Source organism: Staurois parvus, unplaced genomic scaffold (assembly GCF_062004578.1).
Source record: "Staurois parvus isolate SC_StPar_1 unplaced genomic scaffold, SC_StPar_1.0 ptg000475l, whole genome shotgun sequence".
NCBI lineage: Eukaryota > Metazoa > Chordata > Amphibia > Anura > Ranidae > Staurois > Staurois parvus.
Window position 1 is genome coordinate 329,948 of NW_028318271.1, and position 15,357 is coordinate 345,304.

Sequence of the window (15,357 nt, forward strand, 5' to 3'; positions counted from 1 at the left end):
GGATGTTCCACAGCACTACTGGCAAAATATACTGTGGACAGATGAAACCAAGATTGAGTTGTTTGGGAAGAACACACAACACTGTGTGTGGAGGAAAAAAGGCCCAGCACACCAACATCAAAACCTCATCCCCACTGTGAAACATGGCGGAGGGAGCATCATGGTTTGGGGCTGCTTTGCTGCCTCAGGGCCTGGACGGATTGTTGTCATTGATGGGAAAATGAATTCCAGAGTTTATCAAGACATTTTGCAGGAAAACGTACGACCATCTGTCCGCCAACTGAAGCTCCGCAGAGGATGGGTGATGCAACAGGACAATGACCCAAAGCATACAAGTAATTCAACAAGACAATGGCTGCAACAGCACAGAATACGCCTTCTGGAGTGGCCCAGTCACAGTCCTGACCTCAAACCGATTGAAATGCTGTGGCATGACCTTAAGAGAGCGATTCACACCAGACATCCCAAGAATATTGCTACACTGAAGCAGTTTTGTGAAGACGAGTGGTCCAAAATTACTCCAGATCGTTGTGCAGGTCTGATCTGCAACTACAGGAAACGTTTGGTTGGGGTTATTGCTGCCAAAGGAGGGTCAACCAGTTATTAAGTCCAAAGGTTCACATACTTTTTCCTCCCTGCACTGTGAATGTTTACATGTTATGTGCAATTAAACCATGGCAACATCTAATGTTTGTGTAGTATTATGTTCAGCAGACTGTGTTCTTCTATTGTTGTAACTTAGATGACGTTCAGAGCACTTTTTATGCCCAATTCATGCAAAACTCCACGGAATCCCAAGGGGTTCACATACTTTTTCTTACAACTGTAGTCCAACACTGTAACTTCTAGGTCATTTTTTTTAAACGTCTGCATTCAATGAAATGTTTAGAAATGACTATTTTCACTTGCGGATCGGATGTTGATGTTGGGCATCTTGATCCTTGATTTTTTGGCTAGTTCTTTCAACATACAGTGAAGGAAATAAGTATTTGCTCCCCTGCTGATTTTGAATGTTTGCCCATTCACAAAGAAGTTATCAGTCTAAAAATCGAATGCTAGGTGTATTGTAACACTGAGAGACAGAATAACAACAAAAAATTCAAAAGAAATGCATGTCTAACAAATGATGCACTGATTTGCATGTTCATGAGGGAAATAGGTATGTGATCCCCTTCACAAAACATGACTTAGTTCTTGGTGGCAAATCCCTTGTTGGTAATCACAGAGGTCAGACATTTCCTGTAGTTGGCTGCCAGGTTTGCACACATCTCAGGAGGGATTTTGGCCCACTCCTCTTGGCAGATCCTCTCCAAGTCATTAAGGTTTGGTGGCTGACGTTTGGCAACTCGAATGTTCAGCTCCCTCCACAGATTTTCAATTGGATTAAGGTCTGGAGACTGGCTAGCCCACTCCAGGACCTTAATGTGCTTCTTCTTGAGCCACTCCTTTGTTGCCTTGGCCGTGTGTTTTGAGTAATTGAACATCCATCCACGTCCCATTTTCAATGCCCTGGCTGAGGGAAGAAGGTTCTCACCCAAGATTTGATGGTACATTGCCCTGTCCATCGTCCCTTTGATGCGGTGCAGTTGTCCTGTCCCCTTAGCAGGAAAACACCCCCAAAGCAGAATGTTTCCACCACCATGTTTGACAATTGGGATGGTGTTCTTGGGGTCATAGGCAGCATTCCTCCTCCTCCAAACACGGCAAGTTGAGTGGATGCCAAAGAGCTCGATTTTGGTCTCATCTGACCACAACACTTTCAACCAGTCCTCCTCTGCATCATTCAGATGTTCAGTGGCAAACTTCACACGGGTCTGGACATGTGTTTTCTTGAGCAGAGGGACCTATCGGGCACTGCAGGATTTCAATCCTTGTCAGTTTAGTGTGTTACCAATTGTTTTCTTGGTGACTGTGGTCCCAGCTGCCTGGAGATCATTGACAAGATCCTCACGTGTGGTTCTGGGATGATTCCTCACTGTTCTGATGATCATTGACACAGATCTTGCATGGTGCACCAGACCTAGGGAGACTGACACTTGTTTTGTGTTTCTTCCATTTGCGAATGATTGTACCAACTGTTGTCACCGTCTCACCAAGCTGCTTGGCGATTGTTTGGTAGCCCAGTCCAGCCTTGTGTAGGTCTACAATCTTGTCCCTGACATCCTTGGACAGCTCTTTGGTCTTTGCCATGGTGGAGAGTTTGGATTCCAATTGTTTGATTGTTCCTATGGACATGTATCTTTTATACAGGTAATAAAATGAAATTAGCAGCACTCCCTTTAAGAGACTGCTTCTAATCTCAGCTTGTTACCTGTATGAAAGACACCTGGTAGCCAGAAATCCTGCTGAATGATAGGGGATCAAATACTTATTTCCCTCATGAACACGCAAATCAGTGCATAATTTGTTAGACATGCATTTCTTTTGAATTTTTTGTTGCTATTCTGTCTCTCAGTGTTACAATACACCGACCATTCGATTTTTAGACTGATCATTTCTTTGTGAGTGGGCAAACATTCAAAATCAGCAGGGATCAAATACTTATTTCCTTCATAAGTACATAAGTTTACATGAACACACTAATGTATAATGAGTGTCATGTGTAGGGTCTAATGGGGGAACTAACCCCAGGTGTTGTGTGTATAAAGTTCATGCCTATTATTATTAAAGAGCATTGTTGGCATGTCAGGCATGGGTAGGATCCTCTGCATTTTTGACTCCAAATGGAATGTTTATCAACCACTGCAGAGGTCCTAAACTTTGACCTGACTGGCTAATCTCTTAAGCAAGCAAGGCTTGTACTGGTGCCACTTGTAATTCCAGTATTTCTGGATATGCATGACCCAGAACACACCAAAGTCAGGGTTGCTTGTCTCCTGCATCTTCAGCACACTTTCTGTGCTGATAACCACGCACGCATGTGCCTTATATATTATTAGGATGAAGAGGTTCAACATGCATGCTTAGCCAACAGAAATAACATATTTCTTTGCAACTCCAGACTTATCACTGTTAAAAATGTCTCTATTTAGTTATTTTCTGGGCTTTCTACCGGGACCATATATGAGCTGTTGGATGTATCCTTTAATGGCATAAAGCCGAAATAGGAGTGGCTAGAATTCTGACCCCTCCCAGTCTCAGTCCTGTCAATGATCACTGTACACACACACATTCCTCTCTACAATGGCTACATGTAAGAAGCAGATTGTGTTCCTTCTGGTCTTTGCATTGCAGCTCCTCTCTATTCATGGGGCCAAAATCCTGACACTCTGCTTTACGGGTGAGTCCTTTCCTTTATTATTTTTACAAGTTATCATACATTCCTGAATTACCAAGATTAAAACAAAATCTTCTTCTGTCTTGCTCATGTATGTATTGTCAGCATCATGTGTTGCACATAGTTGAACACATTGAGGCTACTTTTACTCTTTTGCGGTGCAGTGCTCCTGTATCATAGGTGCAGCGCAGTTTACTCGCATGTTTGGTGTGGGTTATGTGAGCATTATCTTAATTATATTGTATCCCGCATGTTTGATACACTTTCAGAAAGTGCACCAAAGATGCAACAAGCAGGAGATTAGTGCGCTTGCAGAAAGCGCACCAGACATGCAGTACGCAATTAAACTTGATGAGAAAGTGCAGCTACCCTCCTCCAATCATCCCAACAAACTACACTGCACCTGTAGTGAAGGAAAGCTGCACCGCAGCAGTGTAAAAGCAGATTGAGGGGGAGGGGAATTTACTAAGAATCTGGAGCAGGTTTGCATAATAATCAATTTAACTCCAGGACTTCTCCAAAGTCTTTTCCATCCTATGGAACTCCCTACCCCAAGCTGTCCGACTAACACCTACCCTGTCTACTTCTAGGTGATCCGTGAAAACCCTTCTCTTCAGAGAAGCCTATTATGCAACCACCTAATAACTGTACCTTTATTTTATCCATCAGTTCATCCCCCACAGTTACAGTGCCTTGAAAAAGTAATCATACCGATGTTACAACCAAAAATTTGAATGTATTTTATTGGGATTTGATGTGATAGACCAACACAAAGTGTCACATAATTGTGAAGTGGAAGGAAAATGATGAATGGTTTTCAAAATGTTTTACAAATATCTGAAAAGTGTGGCGTGCATTTGTATTCAGCCCCTTTTACTCTGATACCTCTAACTAAAATCTAATGGAACCAATTGCCTTCAGAAGTCACCTAATTAGTAAATAGAGTCTACCTGGGTGTAATTTAATCTCGGTATAAATACAGCTGTTCTGTGAAGCCCTCAGAGGTTTGTTAGAGGACATTAGTGAACAAACAACATCATGAAGGCCAAGGAACACACCAGACAGGTCAGGGATAAAGTTGTGGAGAAATGTAAAGGAGGGTTAGGTTTTAAAAAGATATCCCAAGCTTTGAACATCTCACAGAGCACTGTTCAATCCATCATCTGAAAATGGAAAGAGTATGGCACAACTGCAAACCTACCAAGACATGGCCGTCCACCTAAACTGACAGGCTGGGCAAGGAGAGCATTAATCAGAGAAGCAGCAAAGAGGCCCATGGTAACTCTGGAGGAGCTGCAGAGATCCACAGCTCAGGTGGGAGAATCTGTCCACAGGACAACTATTATTTGTGTACTCCACAAATCTGGCCTTTATGGAAGTGGGGGACACATCAAACATGTGGAAGAACGTGCTCTGGTCAGATGAGACCAAAATGGAACTTTTTGGCCTAAAAGCAAAACGCTATGTGTGGCAGAAAACTAACACTGCACATCACCCTGCACACACCATCCCCACCGTGAAACATGGTGGTGGCAGTATCATGTTGTGGGAATTCTTTTCTTCAGCGGGGACAGGGAAGCTGGTCAGAGTTGATGGGAAGATGGCTGGAGCCAAATACAGGGCAATCTTAGAAGAAAACCTGTTAGAGTCTGCAAAAGCCTTAAAACTAGGGCGGAGGTTCACCTTCCAGCAGGACAACGACCCAAAACATCCAGCCAGAGCTACAAAGGATTGGTTTAGATCAAAACATATTCATGTGTTAGAATGGCCCAGTCAAAGTCCAGACCTAAATCCAATGGAGAATCTGTGGCAAGACTTGAAAATTGCTGTTCACAGACGCTCTCCATCCAATCTGACAGAGCATGAGTGATTCTGCAAAGAAGAATGGGCAGAAATGTCCCTCTCTAGATGTGCAAAACTGGTAGAGACATCCCCAAAAAGACTTACAGCTGGAATTGCAGCCAAAGGGGGTCCTTGAAAGTATTGACTCCGGGGGGCTGAATACAAATGTCGCCACACTTTTCAGATATTTATTTGTAAAACATTTTGAAAACCATTTATCATTTTCCTTCCACTTCACAATTATGTGCCACTTTGTGTTGGTCTATCACATCAAATCCCAATAAAATATATTGATGGTTTTGGTTGTAACATGACAAAATGTGGAAAATTTCAACGGTTATGAATACTTTTTCATGGCACTGTATTACCTTTTGTATCACTTGACCCTCCATTTTAAATTGCAAGCTTTAATGAGCAAGGCCCTCTGATTCCTCCTGTATTGAATTGTGTTGTAACTGTACTGTCTGCCCTCATGTTGTACAGTGTTGCACAAACTGTTGGGGGATGTACTAAACTGCATATTGGGATGATTGAAGGATTGGATAATTGGCTGTAATGCTCAACGCTCTCATTAGGTGTCTGTATATTTTTACACACATATAAAGGTAATGACTGTTTTTACTCAAAATATGTTTTTCTTTTCTGCAATGCTTGATACTATGTTGCAAGAAGTATTGGCTATTGCTGATACAGTATATACAGTATGCAGCTGTACAATGGAATCATAGTAAATTTTACAGAAATAATGGAAACATTACACAGTATATTTCTAGGAATAGATCATTTTGTAAAGCACTGTGCAAACTGTTGGCGCTATATAAATCCTGTATAATAATAATAATAATTTTAATTTACTGATATTATACAGTACATTTATTTGTAAAGCACTACATTTTGAATTGTTTTATTAGGAACCTGAAAAAAAGATGTTTAAAAAATGAAGATTATAAATCACAAAAGCGAAGGAAAAAAAATGGATGCATTTCTGATGACAATGTGGTTATTTTTGATCTGCATGGGGATTATGGATGAAATATAATGGTTACACATCCCATGTAATACATTTCACCTTTTTAGATATGATTATGGGGAAAATGACTTTCATATATGGGGATTATGGGGAAAATATCATGGTTACATTTAACAACGAACATATTTTTAAATTTTAATCAAAGAAATGCAGCGCTAATTGGCTAAATAATAATGTCGAAATTAAAGTCCATATAAATACTCAAAGTAAACGGAACAAAATAAAGGAGAAAAATCTTGATCCCATATACCGTCACCATACATCCGGATAAAAATGGCCCCTTACCGGACTCTTTGACCGTATAAAGTGGTCAATATGTGCAGTATACCGAGGAGTCAGTATGGCAAATAATTTCTAATGGATATCCTCGCCCAAATACAGGATGATGACTCCGCTCTGAAAGATCCCCCAAACCGGACTAAAACGCCAATCAGTAAGCACGATGTAATAGGGACTCAGAATGGTAGGTAATCTACTAAAGAAATCCTCCTGCAAATATAAGATGAAAGATCCACTTTAAACTTTGCAAACCTTAGAGAATCTCCCATCCGGCAATCAGAAAAGGGATAAAGAACAGAGAAAACTCATAGTGCAGTAATCAGTATAAACTTTGGCCAATTTATTCAAAGATCCACGTACATCAAATCATAAGATAACCAGCACTGAATGAACAAAAGTTTCAAACCAAGAAAATGGCCACCTTCCTTTCAGAACGCGGTGACATCACAATACGAAGCTCACCACGTTCTGGAGGGACAGGAGGCAGTTAAAAATTGATTTATTTAGTAAATGAATGGAGACTGTTCACTTAGCTAAGTAAAAGTTCCCTTTGCAAGTCATGCATACAACTGTGCACAGTGACATGAACAGTTTAAGTTCCTTTAAATACTTCAGAGGCACCTCAGAGAGAAAGAGAGAAAGCAGGGCACACCAATTCTACTTCAGTCTTTCAGCTGAATCTCAGGGACTGGTGAGGGTGGCCATCACCCAATATATGCCCTGTTAGCAGGAGTTATTTGAGGTACAGTTGCAAGAAAAAGTATGTGAACCCCTTGGGATTATGTGGAGTTTTGCATGAATTGGGCATAAAATGTGCTCTGAACGTCATCTAAGTCACAACAATAGAAGAACACAGTCTGCTGAACATAATACTACACAAACATTAGATGTTGCCATGGTTTAATTGCACATAACATGTAAAAATTCACAGCGCAGGGAGGAAAAAGTATGTGAACCTTTGGACTTAATAACTGGTTGACCCTCCTTTGGCAGCAATAACCTCAACCAATTGTTTCCTGTAGTTGCAGATCAGACCTGCACAACGATCTGGAGTAATTTTGGACCACTCCTCTTCACAAAACTGTTTCAGTGTCGCAATATTCTTGGGATGTCTGGTGTGAATCGCTCTCTTAAGGTCATGCCACAGCATTTCAATTGGTTTGAGGTCAGGACTCTGACTGGGCCACTCCAGAAGGCGTATTCTGTGCTGTTGCAGCCATTGTTTTGTTGAATTACTTGTATGCTTTGGGTCATTGTCCTGTTGCATCACCCATCCTCTGTGGAGCTTCAGTTGGCGGACAGATGGTCGTACGTTTTCCTGCAAAATGTCTTGTAAACTCTGGAATTCATTTTCCCATCAATGACAACAATCCGTCCAGGCCCTGAGGCAGCAAAGCAGCCCCAAACCATGATGCTCCCTCCGCCATGTTTTACAGTGGGGATGAGGTTTTGATGTTGGTGTGCTGTGCCTTTTTTTCTCCACACATAGTGTTGTGTGTTCTTCCCAAACACCTCAATCTTGGTTTCATCTGTCCACAGTATATTTTGCCAGTAGTGCTGTGGAACATCCAGGTGCTCTTTTGCAAACTTCAAACGTGCTGCAATTTTCTTTTTGGACAGCAATGGCTTCCTCCGTGGTGTCCTCCCATGTACTCCAGTCTTGTTTAATGTTTTCCTTATTGTAGATGTGTCAACAAAAATGTTAGCATGTGCCAGAGATTTCTGTAGGTCTTTAGCTGACACTCTGGGATTCTTCTTTACCTCATGCAGCATTCTGCGCTCTGTTCTTGCAGTCATTTTTACAGGACGACCATGCCTAGGGAGAGTAGCAACAGTGCTAAACTTTCTCCATTTGTAGACAGTCTGTCTTACCGTGGACACATGAACATCAAGGCTTTTGCAGATACTTTCGTAACCCTTTCCAGCTTCATGCAAGTCAACAATTCTTGATCGTAGGTCTTCTGAGAGCTCTTTTCTGCGAGGCATGGTTCACATCAGACAGTGCTTCTTGAAACCAGTAAACCCAAAACAGGTGTGTGTTTTTTAAGGGCAGGACAGCTGTCAGCAACACATCCAATATCATCACACTGATTGGAGTCAAGGTTGGCTCACTCCTGGCTCCAATTAGCTCTGGGAGAAGTCATTAAGCTAGGGCCTCACATACTTTTTCCTCCCTGCACTGTGAATGATTACATGTAATGTGCAATTAAACCATGGCAACATCTAATGTTTGTGTAGTATTATGTTCAGCAGACTGTGTTCTTCTACTGTTGTGACTTAGATGACGTTCAGAGCACATTTTATGCCCAATTCATGCAAAACTCCACGTAATCCCAAGGGGTTCACATACTTTTTCTTGCAACTGTAGGAAATTAATCATATTACATCACATCTGTGCCTTACCTGATACTGCTGCTGTGCCTTATCTGTTTCATCTTTACCATCCTACACTGCATGCTGGTTCATTGGGACTGCCAACAAGTGTACCAATGCTACTTAAAGGGCCCCAACGATAGTCAGCTAAGAACCACTTAAAGGATTGCCCCTCCCATTGAATCACCCTACACATTCCTCCTTTCCTTTTCCATTAGTACTACAGTTGTGCTCCAAAGTTTGCATATACTGGCAGAAATCGTGAAATTTTGGCATTGATTTTAAACATATGGCTGATCATGCCAAAAAACTGTCTTTTATTTAAGAATAGTGATCATATGAAGCCATTTATTATCACATAATTTGGCTCATTTTTAAATCATAATGATATCAGAAATCACCGAAATGTCCCTGATTAAAAGTTTGCATAGCCTGGAAGTTTTTATCTTGGTGTAGAGAAATGAGGTGACACAAACAGGTTTAAAAGGCAAAAAAGGTTAGTTTTCCACATCTGTGTCTTTTTAAATTGCAATTAGTGTCTGTGTATAAATATTCAATGCGTTTGTTAACTTTTACATTGATGCACTGGGCAGGCTAGATACTGACCCATGAGGAACTGTCAAAAGACCTGCATAACATGGTAACTTTATGAGGATGGAAAAGGAAATAAAAAGATATACGAAGCCTTGAATATGCCAGTCAGTACTGGTAAATCACTTATTAAGAAGTGGAAAATTCAGGGATCTCTTGATACCAAGCCAAGTACAGATTGCACAAGAAAGTTTTCAGCCACAACCACCAGAAGAATTGTTCAGGATGCAAAGAAAATCCCACACGTAACCTCAGGAGAAATAAAGGCTGCTCTGGCAAAAAGATGGTGTGGTTGTTTTGAAGGAGCACAATACGATGGTAATTGAACAAAAATGAGCTGCATAGTCGAGTTGCCAGAAAGAAGCCTTTACTGCGCCAAAGGCACATTCTGCTGTGCTATTGGATAACTTTGAATGATGTAATGTGCAGGTCAGCCACTAGATGGAAATGACAATCATTACTGTGTATTACAGGTATGTAGGTTGTACCAATTTTTTTACAACTGACAGCTGAAAGAAGACGAGCTCTTGAGAGACAAACTGTAATGTCAACCTGGTGTCTATGGTTTATGTACTTTGAGCTGTTAATGGGTATAATACATTAATTCAATATTTTCTCATTAGAGTCTTTAATGCAAAGGTTTTGTTTCTTTGAGGTTCACTTTTTCTCTTTTGTAAACAATTTAAGAAAGCTTCATTTTAATTTTCTTTCAAGAGCAAATCAATATAATTTTTATCTGTTGCCACGGGGCCCTTAAACAGTATGGGGCCCATAGGCCAATGCCTATTTTGTCTATTTTATAATTCGGCACTGGTTGCAGCCAATTGGCTGCAATGCTGATCAGTGTACTCTGACAGCAGAGGCATTTCAGCTGTGCTATTGTATTGTATGATAGCGGGGACTCCTCCATCCAGCTCACTTGTGTGGATGGGGGAATCCATTTGTTTTTTTCCCTCATTGTGGTGTGGTGAACAAAAGAAATAGCTAAGTCTGCATACCCAGCGTAAAACTCCCTGGTTCCTCTTTTAGACAAACACGTCCATAACAGCAAACAAATCAAATAGACATTCCTGTGGAAAGGTTTGCTGTTGTTGACATCACCCTGCCACAATACTAACTGCCATCTATTATAATTCTTGCATTAGTTCACATTTCTAGCCAATTACCCATTTGTTCTCTATTGATTTAATTTCCCTGTGCAATAGGGAGGGTATTTGAGCTCATGTCTTCCTTTCTTTTATGTCCCAATATCAGTCTGGGCATTACATTTTAATCCTGTGAGGTTTGTAACATCCCAGTGTCCTCTAGCATACAATGTTTACAAAATGTACAAAAAACTGCTTAGAATGACAAATTCTAAAAATAAACACACCATTATTCTGTTTTATGCCCATAGATGGCAGATGACCTTCAAGTGGTTGTAAAGGTTCTGTGCAGAATCCCCATCAGCCTCCCTAATATTCACCTAAGCCCCCTCTTGATCCAGCGATGTGCACTGGAGTCTCGGCTATCCCAGGACTCCCTCTCCTCATTGGCTAAGACAGCAATGGGGGGGGGTGTCAGCAGGGCCAGTGCTACACTATTTTGTGCCCTAGACAGGACCAGCTACCTGCAACCCCCCTCCCCTCTCACAAATAAAAAAAAAAAATTTATAACAGTAGAAAATATTAAATCAACAAAACATGAAATGACTAAATCTCTTTTAATTTGCAGAAATAAGTGCCATAATATGCCCCCAGCAACAATATTAAAGACAAAATTAGTGTCATGGACGGATGTGTCCAAATGTATCTGTGGCTGGCAGTGACAGGGTGACAGTTGCAGTGAGTGGAGGATGATGGATCCACACTCTGACAGATCCCAGGCTGGAATTCCCCAGGCAATGGGGGGGGGATAAAACACTGTGACAACAGGCAGCCCAGCCCACACATACAGAGAGAACACCTGAACTGAGAGATCCAACACAGTGACAGATCCGACACAACACACCACCACCAACACTGACACAGATCAGCAGGTCCAGCAGGCACTAGAAGAGCAGGCTGTGGGATCGTGATGATGTCATCACTCACTGACACATTGTACATGTGATGGATGGCCAGCCGGGTCACGCTCACACAGACACGAAACATCAGTGTCAGACATTACCTTCCTTCGCAGGTGCAGCTCCGCCTCCAAGGATGAATGAGAAGAGAAGGGCAGGAATGCCACAGTGATCAGCAGCTGTCAGCCGGCTTGCAGTAAGGGACTGAGTCTGAGAGGAACACTGGAAAGAGTGGCAGCTCAGCTGCTACACTGTCCCCATGCACTCGGCATCTTCCTCTGTCCTTTCTTCCTCCCCTCTGCCGCCCCTCCCCTCAGCTGGAGGATCATTCATGATGTGGCAGCGTCCCACACAAAAGGATTGCCGGCCTGTGCTGCACCCAGGTGCCCCTAGGTGGTAGTGCACCCTAGGTGGCTTCCTAGTTTACCTAGTGGAAGCACCCGCTCATGTGTTGGGACAAGTCTGAACATTGGAGGAGAGCAGGCTGAATTCCCAGCATAGCTACAGAACTGACCATGTTGTGCTCTCGTGTAATCAGTTTCTGATAGGAAAGCAGAGGGACTGGCAGGATCACCATGTATTTCACACAAAGGAAGCAATACAAAGAGAACAGGATACATTTTTTCATACAAGTGCATGGTGCAGCAGACACATATCAGGAATATAAAATGTTGGGTTTACATATTATTTAATATTTTCTCTACAGTAAGGTAAAAAATGCCTAAGTATTTTTCTATGCCCCCCCCCCCTCCGCCCCAAATACTTATTCACAGTTCCTTTTCAATACTGACGTGTCCCGGATGATCTGTGCTTCTTCTCTGAACTTTCCAGCTTTGAAGGCAGTGGAGTAATAGGCTACTGCTGCTGTCAGTCAGATTGCTGGGGGGAGAAGGGTGCAGGGGTGTGCGTGAATTGTACAGGCGCTGTATGCATATAGCATCATCCAGGTTTCTCCTTAGCAGCCAGTTAGTCACAAGTAAGCATTAGGTAGGGGAATTTATTACGTACCTATGTAGTGCTGTCAATTTACACAGCGCTTTGCATACACTATATTGCCAAAAGTATTGGGACGCCTACCTTTACACGCAGATTAATTTTAATGGCATCTTAGTCTTAGTCCGTAGGGTTCAATATTGAGTCGGCCCTGCCCTTTGCAGCTATAACAGTTTCAACTCTTCTGGGAAGGCTGTCCACAAGGTTTTGGAGTTTCTATGAGACTGTTTGACCATTCTTCCAGAAGCACATTTGTGAGGTCAGGCACTGATGTCGGACGAGAAGACCTGGCTCGCAGTCTCTGCTTTAATTCATTCCAAAGGTGTTCTATCTGGTTGAGGCCAGTCAAGTTCCTCCACACCAAACTCACTCATCCATCATTATGGACCTTGCTTGTGCACTGGTGTGCAGTCACGTTGGAACAGGAAGGGGCCATACGCAAACTGTGCCCACAAAGTTGGGAGCATGAAATTGTCCAAAATGTCTGAATCCAATGATTTGGAGGTGTGTCCCAATACTTTGGCAATATAGTGTGTGTAGCACTACCCCCTTAGGGGCCGCTGGATTTGATTTGGGTCCCCCTACGCTCTGCATGGCCAGGCAACACGCATTTCCATACCTTGCACACTGGAGTCAAAGAACAGTCCTTGAGCTTGTTTTTGTGTTTTTTTTAAGGGGTTAAGAACTTGGATCAGGTTTAGCGGTATATAGGATGCCCAAGGCATTGTAGAACTTGAGGACCAACTATGTACAAAAATGTGGATAGCAGCAGTCTCTTTCCTTGAAGAGCTCCAAAGACTCTTCTTAGTGTACCTCCTCAGATCCCTGAGGATTACTCCTCTTCACCCAGCTGTACTGAGGTTATTCCCTGGGCAAGGGGGCCTAAGAGCTGTTAGATTGCTGATTAGTTGCTGCAGATTTGTCAGCTGCGCATCCATTATGCAAATTTCCTGTTCCACCACTTCCCAAAGGTGCTCTATTGGATTGAGATCTGGTGACTGTGGAGGCCATTGGAGTACAGTGAACTCATTGTCATCTTCCAGAAACCAGTTTCAGATGATTTGAGCTTTGTGACATGGTGCATTATCCTGCTGGAAGTAGCCATCAGAAGATGGGTACAATTTAGTCATAAAGAGATGGACATGGTCAGCAACAATACTCAGGTAGGCCATGGTATTTAAACAATGCTCAATTGGTACTAAGGGGCCCAAAGTGTGCCAAGGAAATATCCCCCACACCATTACACCACCACCACCAGCCTGGACCATTGATACAAGGCAGGATAGATCCATGCTTATGTGGTGTTTATGCCAAATTCTGACCCTACCATCTGAATGTCGCAGCTGAAATTGAGACTCATCAGACCTGGCAACTTTATTCCAATCTTCTGACAGGAGTGGCACCCGGCGTGGTCTTCTGCTGTTGTAGCCCATCTGATTCAATGTTCGACATATTGTGTGTTCAGAGATGCTATTCTGAATACCTTGATTGCAACAAGTGATTATTTGAGTTACTGTTGCCTTTCTATCATCTCAAACTAGTCTGCCAATTCTCCTCTGACCACTGACATAAACAAGGCATTTTCATCCACAAAACTGCCGCTCAATGGATATTTTATCTATTTCGAAGCATTCCCTGTAAACCCTAGAGATGGTTGTGTGTGAAATCCCAGTAGATCAGCAGTTTCTAAAATACTCAGACCAGCCCGTCTGGCACCAACAACCATGCCACATTTAAAGTCACTTAAATCCCCTTTCTTCCCCATTCTGATGCTCAGTTTGACCTTCAGCAAGTCGTCTTCACCACGTCTAGATGTCTAAATGCATTGAGTTGCTGTCATGTGATTGACTGATTAGCAATTTGTGTTACCAAGCAATTTAACAGATGTACCTAATAAAGAGGCCAGTGAGTGTAAGTACCTGTAATAAATAAATATTTCATATAGTGCAAATACATAAAATGTTCATAATCAATGAATATATTACATAGAATGAAATAGTTATAGTTAAAGCTGAACTCCAGGATAAGAAAATATACACATACAAAAGTCATGTGTATTCTTGTTTAAATCTTGGTGTGCTATGTGCATTGCAGTAAGGGAGTGAGTCTGAGAGTCAAGACACTCCCAGCAGGTAAGAGGTAACACAGGACCGACAAGCACATCTGAGTCATCATTACCTAGCATGTCAGACTTTGAAAAATGAGTACGAGGCAGTAGGTGTGAGAGATGCTGCAAAACCCAATGATACCTGCCAGGGGCGGACTGACAACTCATGGGGCAATAGGGTATCATGGGGCCCCTGTGTCCTTGCCCGAACTCAAAAAAGCCTATGAAAAAGACACCAGGGGCATCTCATGGGGCCCCCTACTGACCCCCCGGGCAATAGGGGATCATGGGGCCCCTGTGTTCTTGCCCAAACTCAAAAAAGCCTATGAAAAAGGTACCAGGGGCATCTCATGGGGCCCCCTACTGACCCCCCGGGCAATAGGGGATAATGGGGCCCCTGTGTCCTTGCCCAAACTCAAAAAAGCCTATGAAAAAGGTACCAGGGGCATCTCATGGGGCTCCCTACTGACCCTGGGCCCTCGGGCAGTGCCCAAATTTCCAAATGGTCAGTCTGCCCCTGAAAACTGCTGTGTACATTTCTTACATTATCACATGAACCCTATGAATTATCCCCAGTCTCAGGTTGCTGGGTCTGTACAGGCTATTGCAGACAGCTAAAAAAATAAAATTTTTGTACATATCATAAAATCTTTTTTTTCAAGCCCCTCGAGCGACACAGGAATTATAGTCTTTGATGAATGAGTTATACTGCTGCCTTGGGGAGGTTCAAACACTAGCAAACAAAGAGAATTAAGCCAATACCCCATAGAAACCCACCTGCAACTGTCAAGCCTCGGTTTTGTGACCTGTGTTCCTCAATG

General features: G+C 42.5%; 1 protein-coding gene across 1 annotated transcript in view; it reads left to right on the top strand.

Annotated features, from left to right (window-relative positions):
* Positions 1 to 3,183: 3,183 nt before the first annotated feature.
* Positions 3,184 to 15,357, top strand: part of LOC149452372 (UDP-glycosyltransferase 3A1-like) — a 42,728-nt gene continuing 30,554 nt past the window's right edge. The window contains exon 1 of the mRNA XM_089689415.1: positions 3,184 to 3,280. Within this exon, the coding sequence (XP_089545541.1) occupies positions 3,184 to 3,280 (97 nt within the window). The remainder of the gene's footprint in view (positions 3,281 to 15,357) is intronic.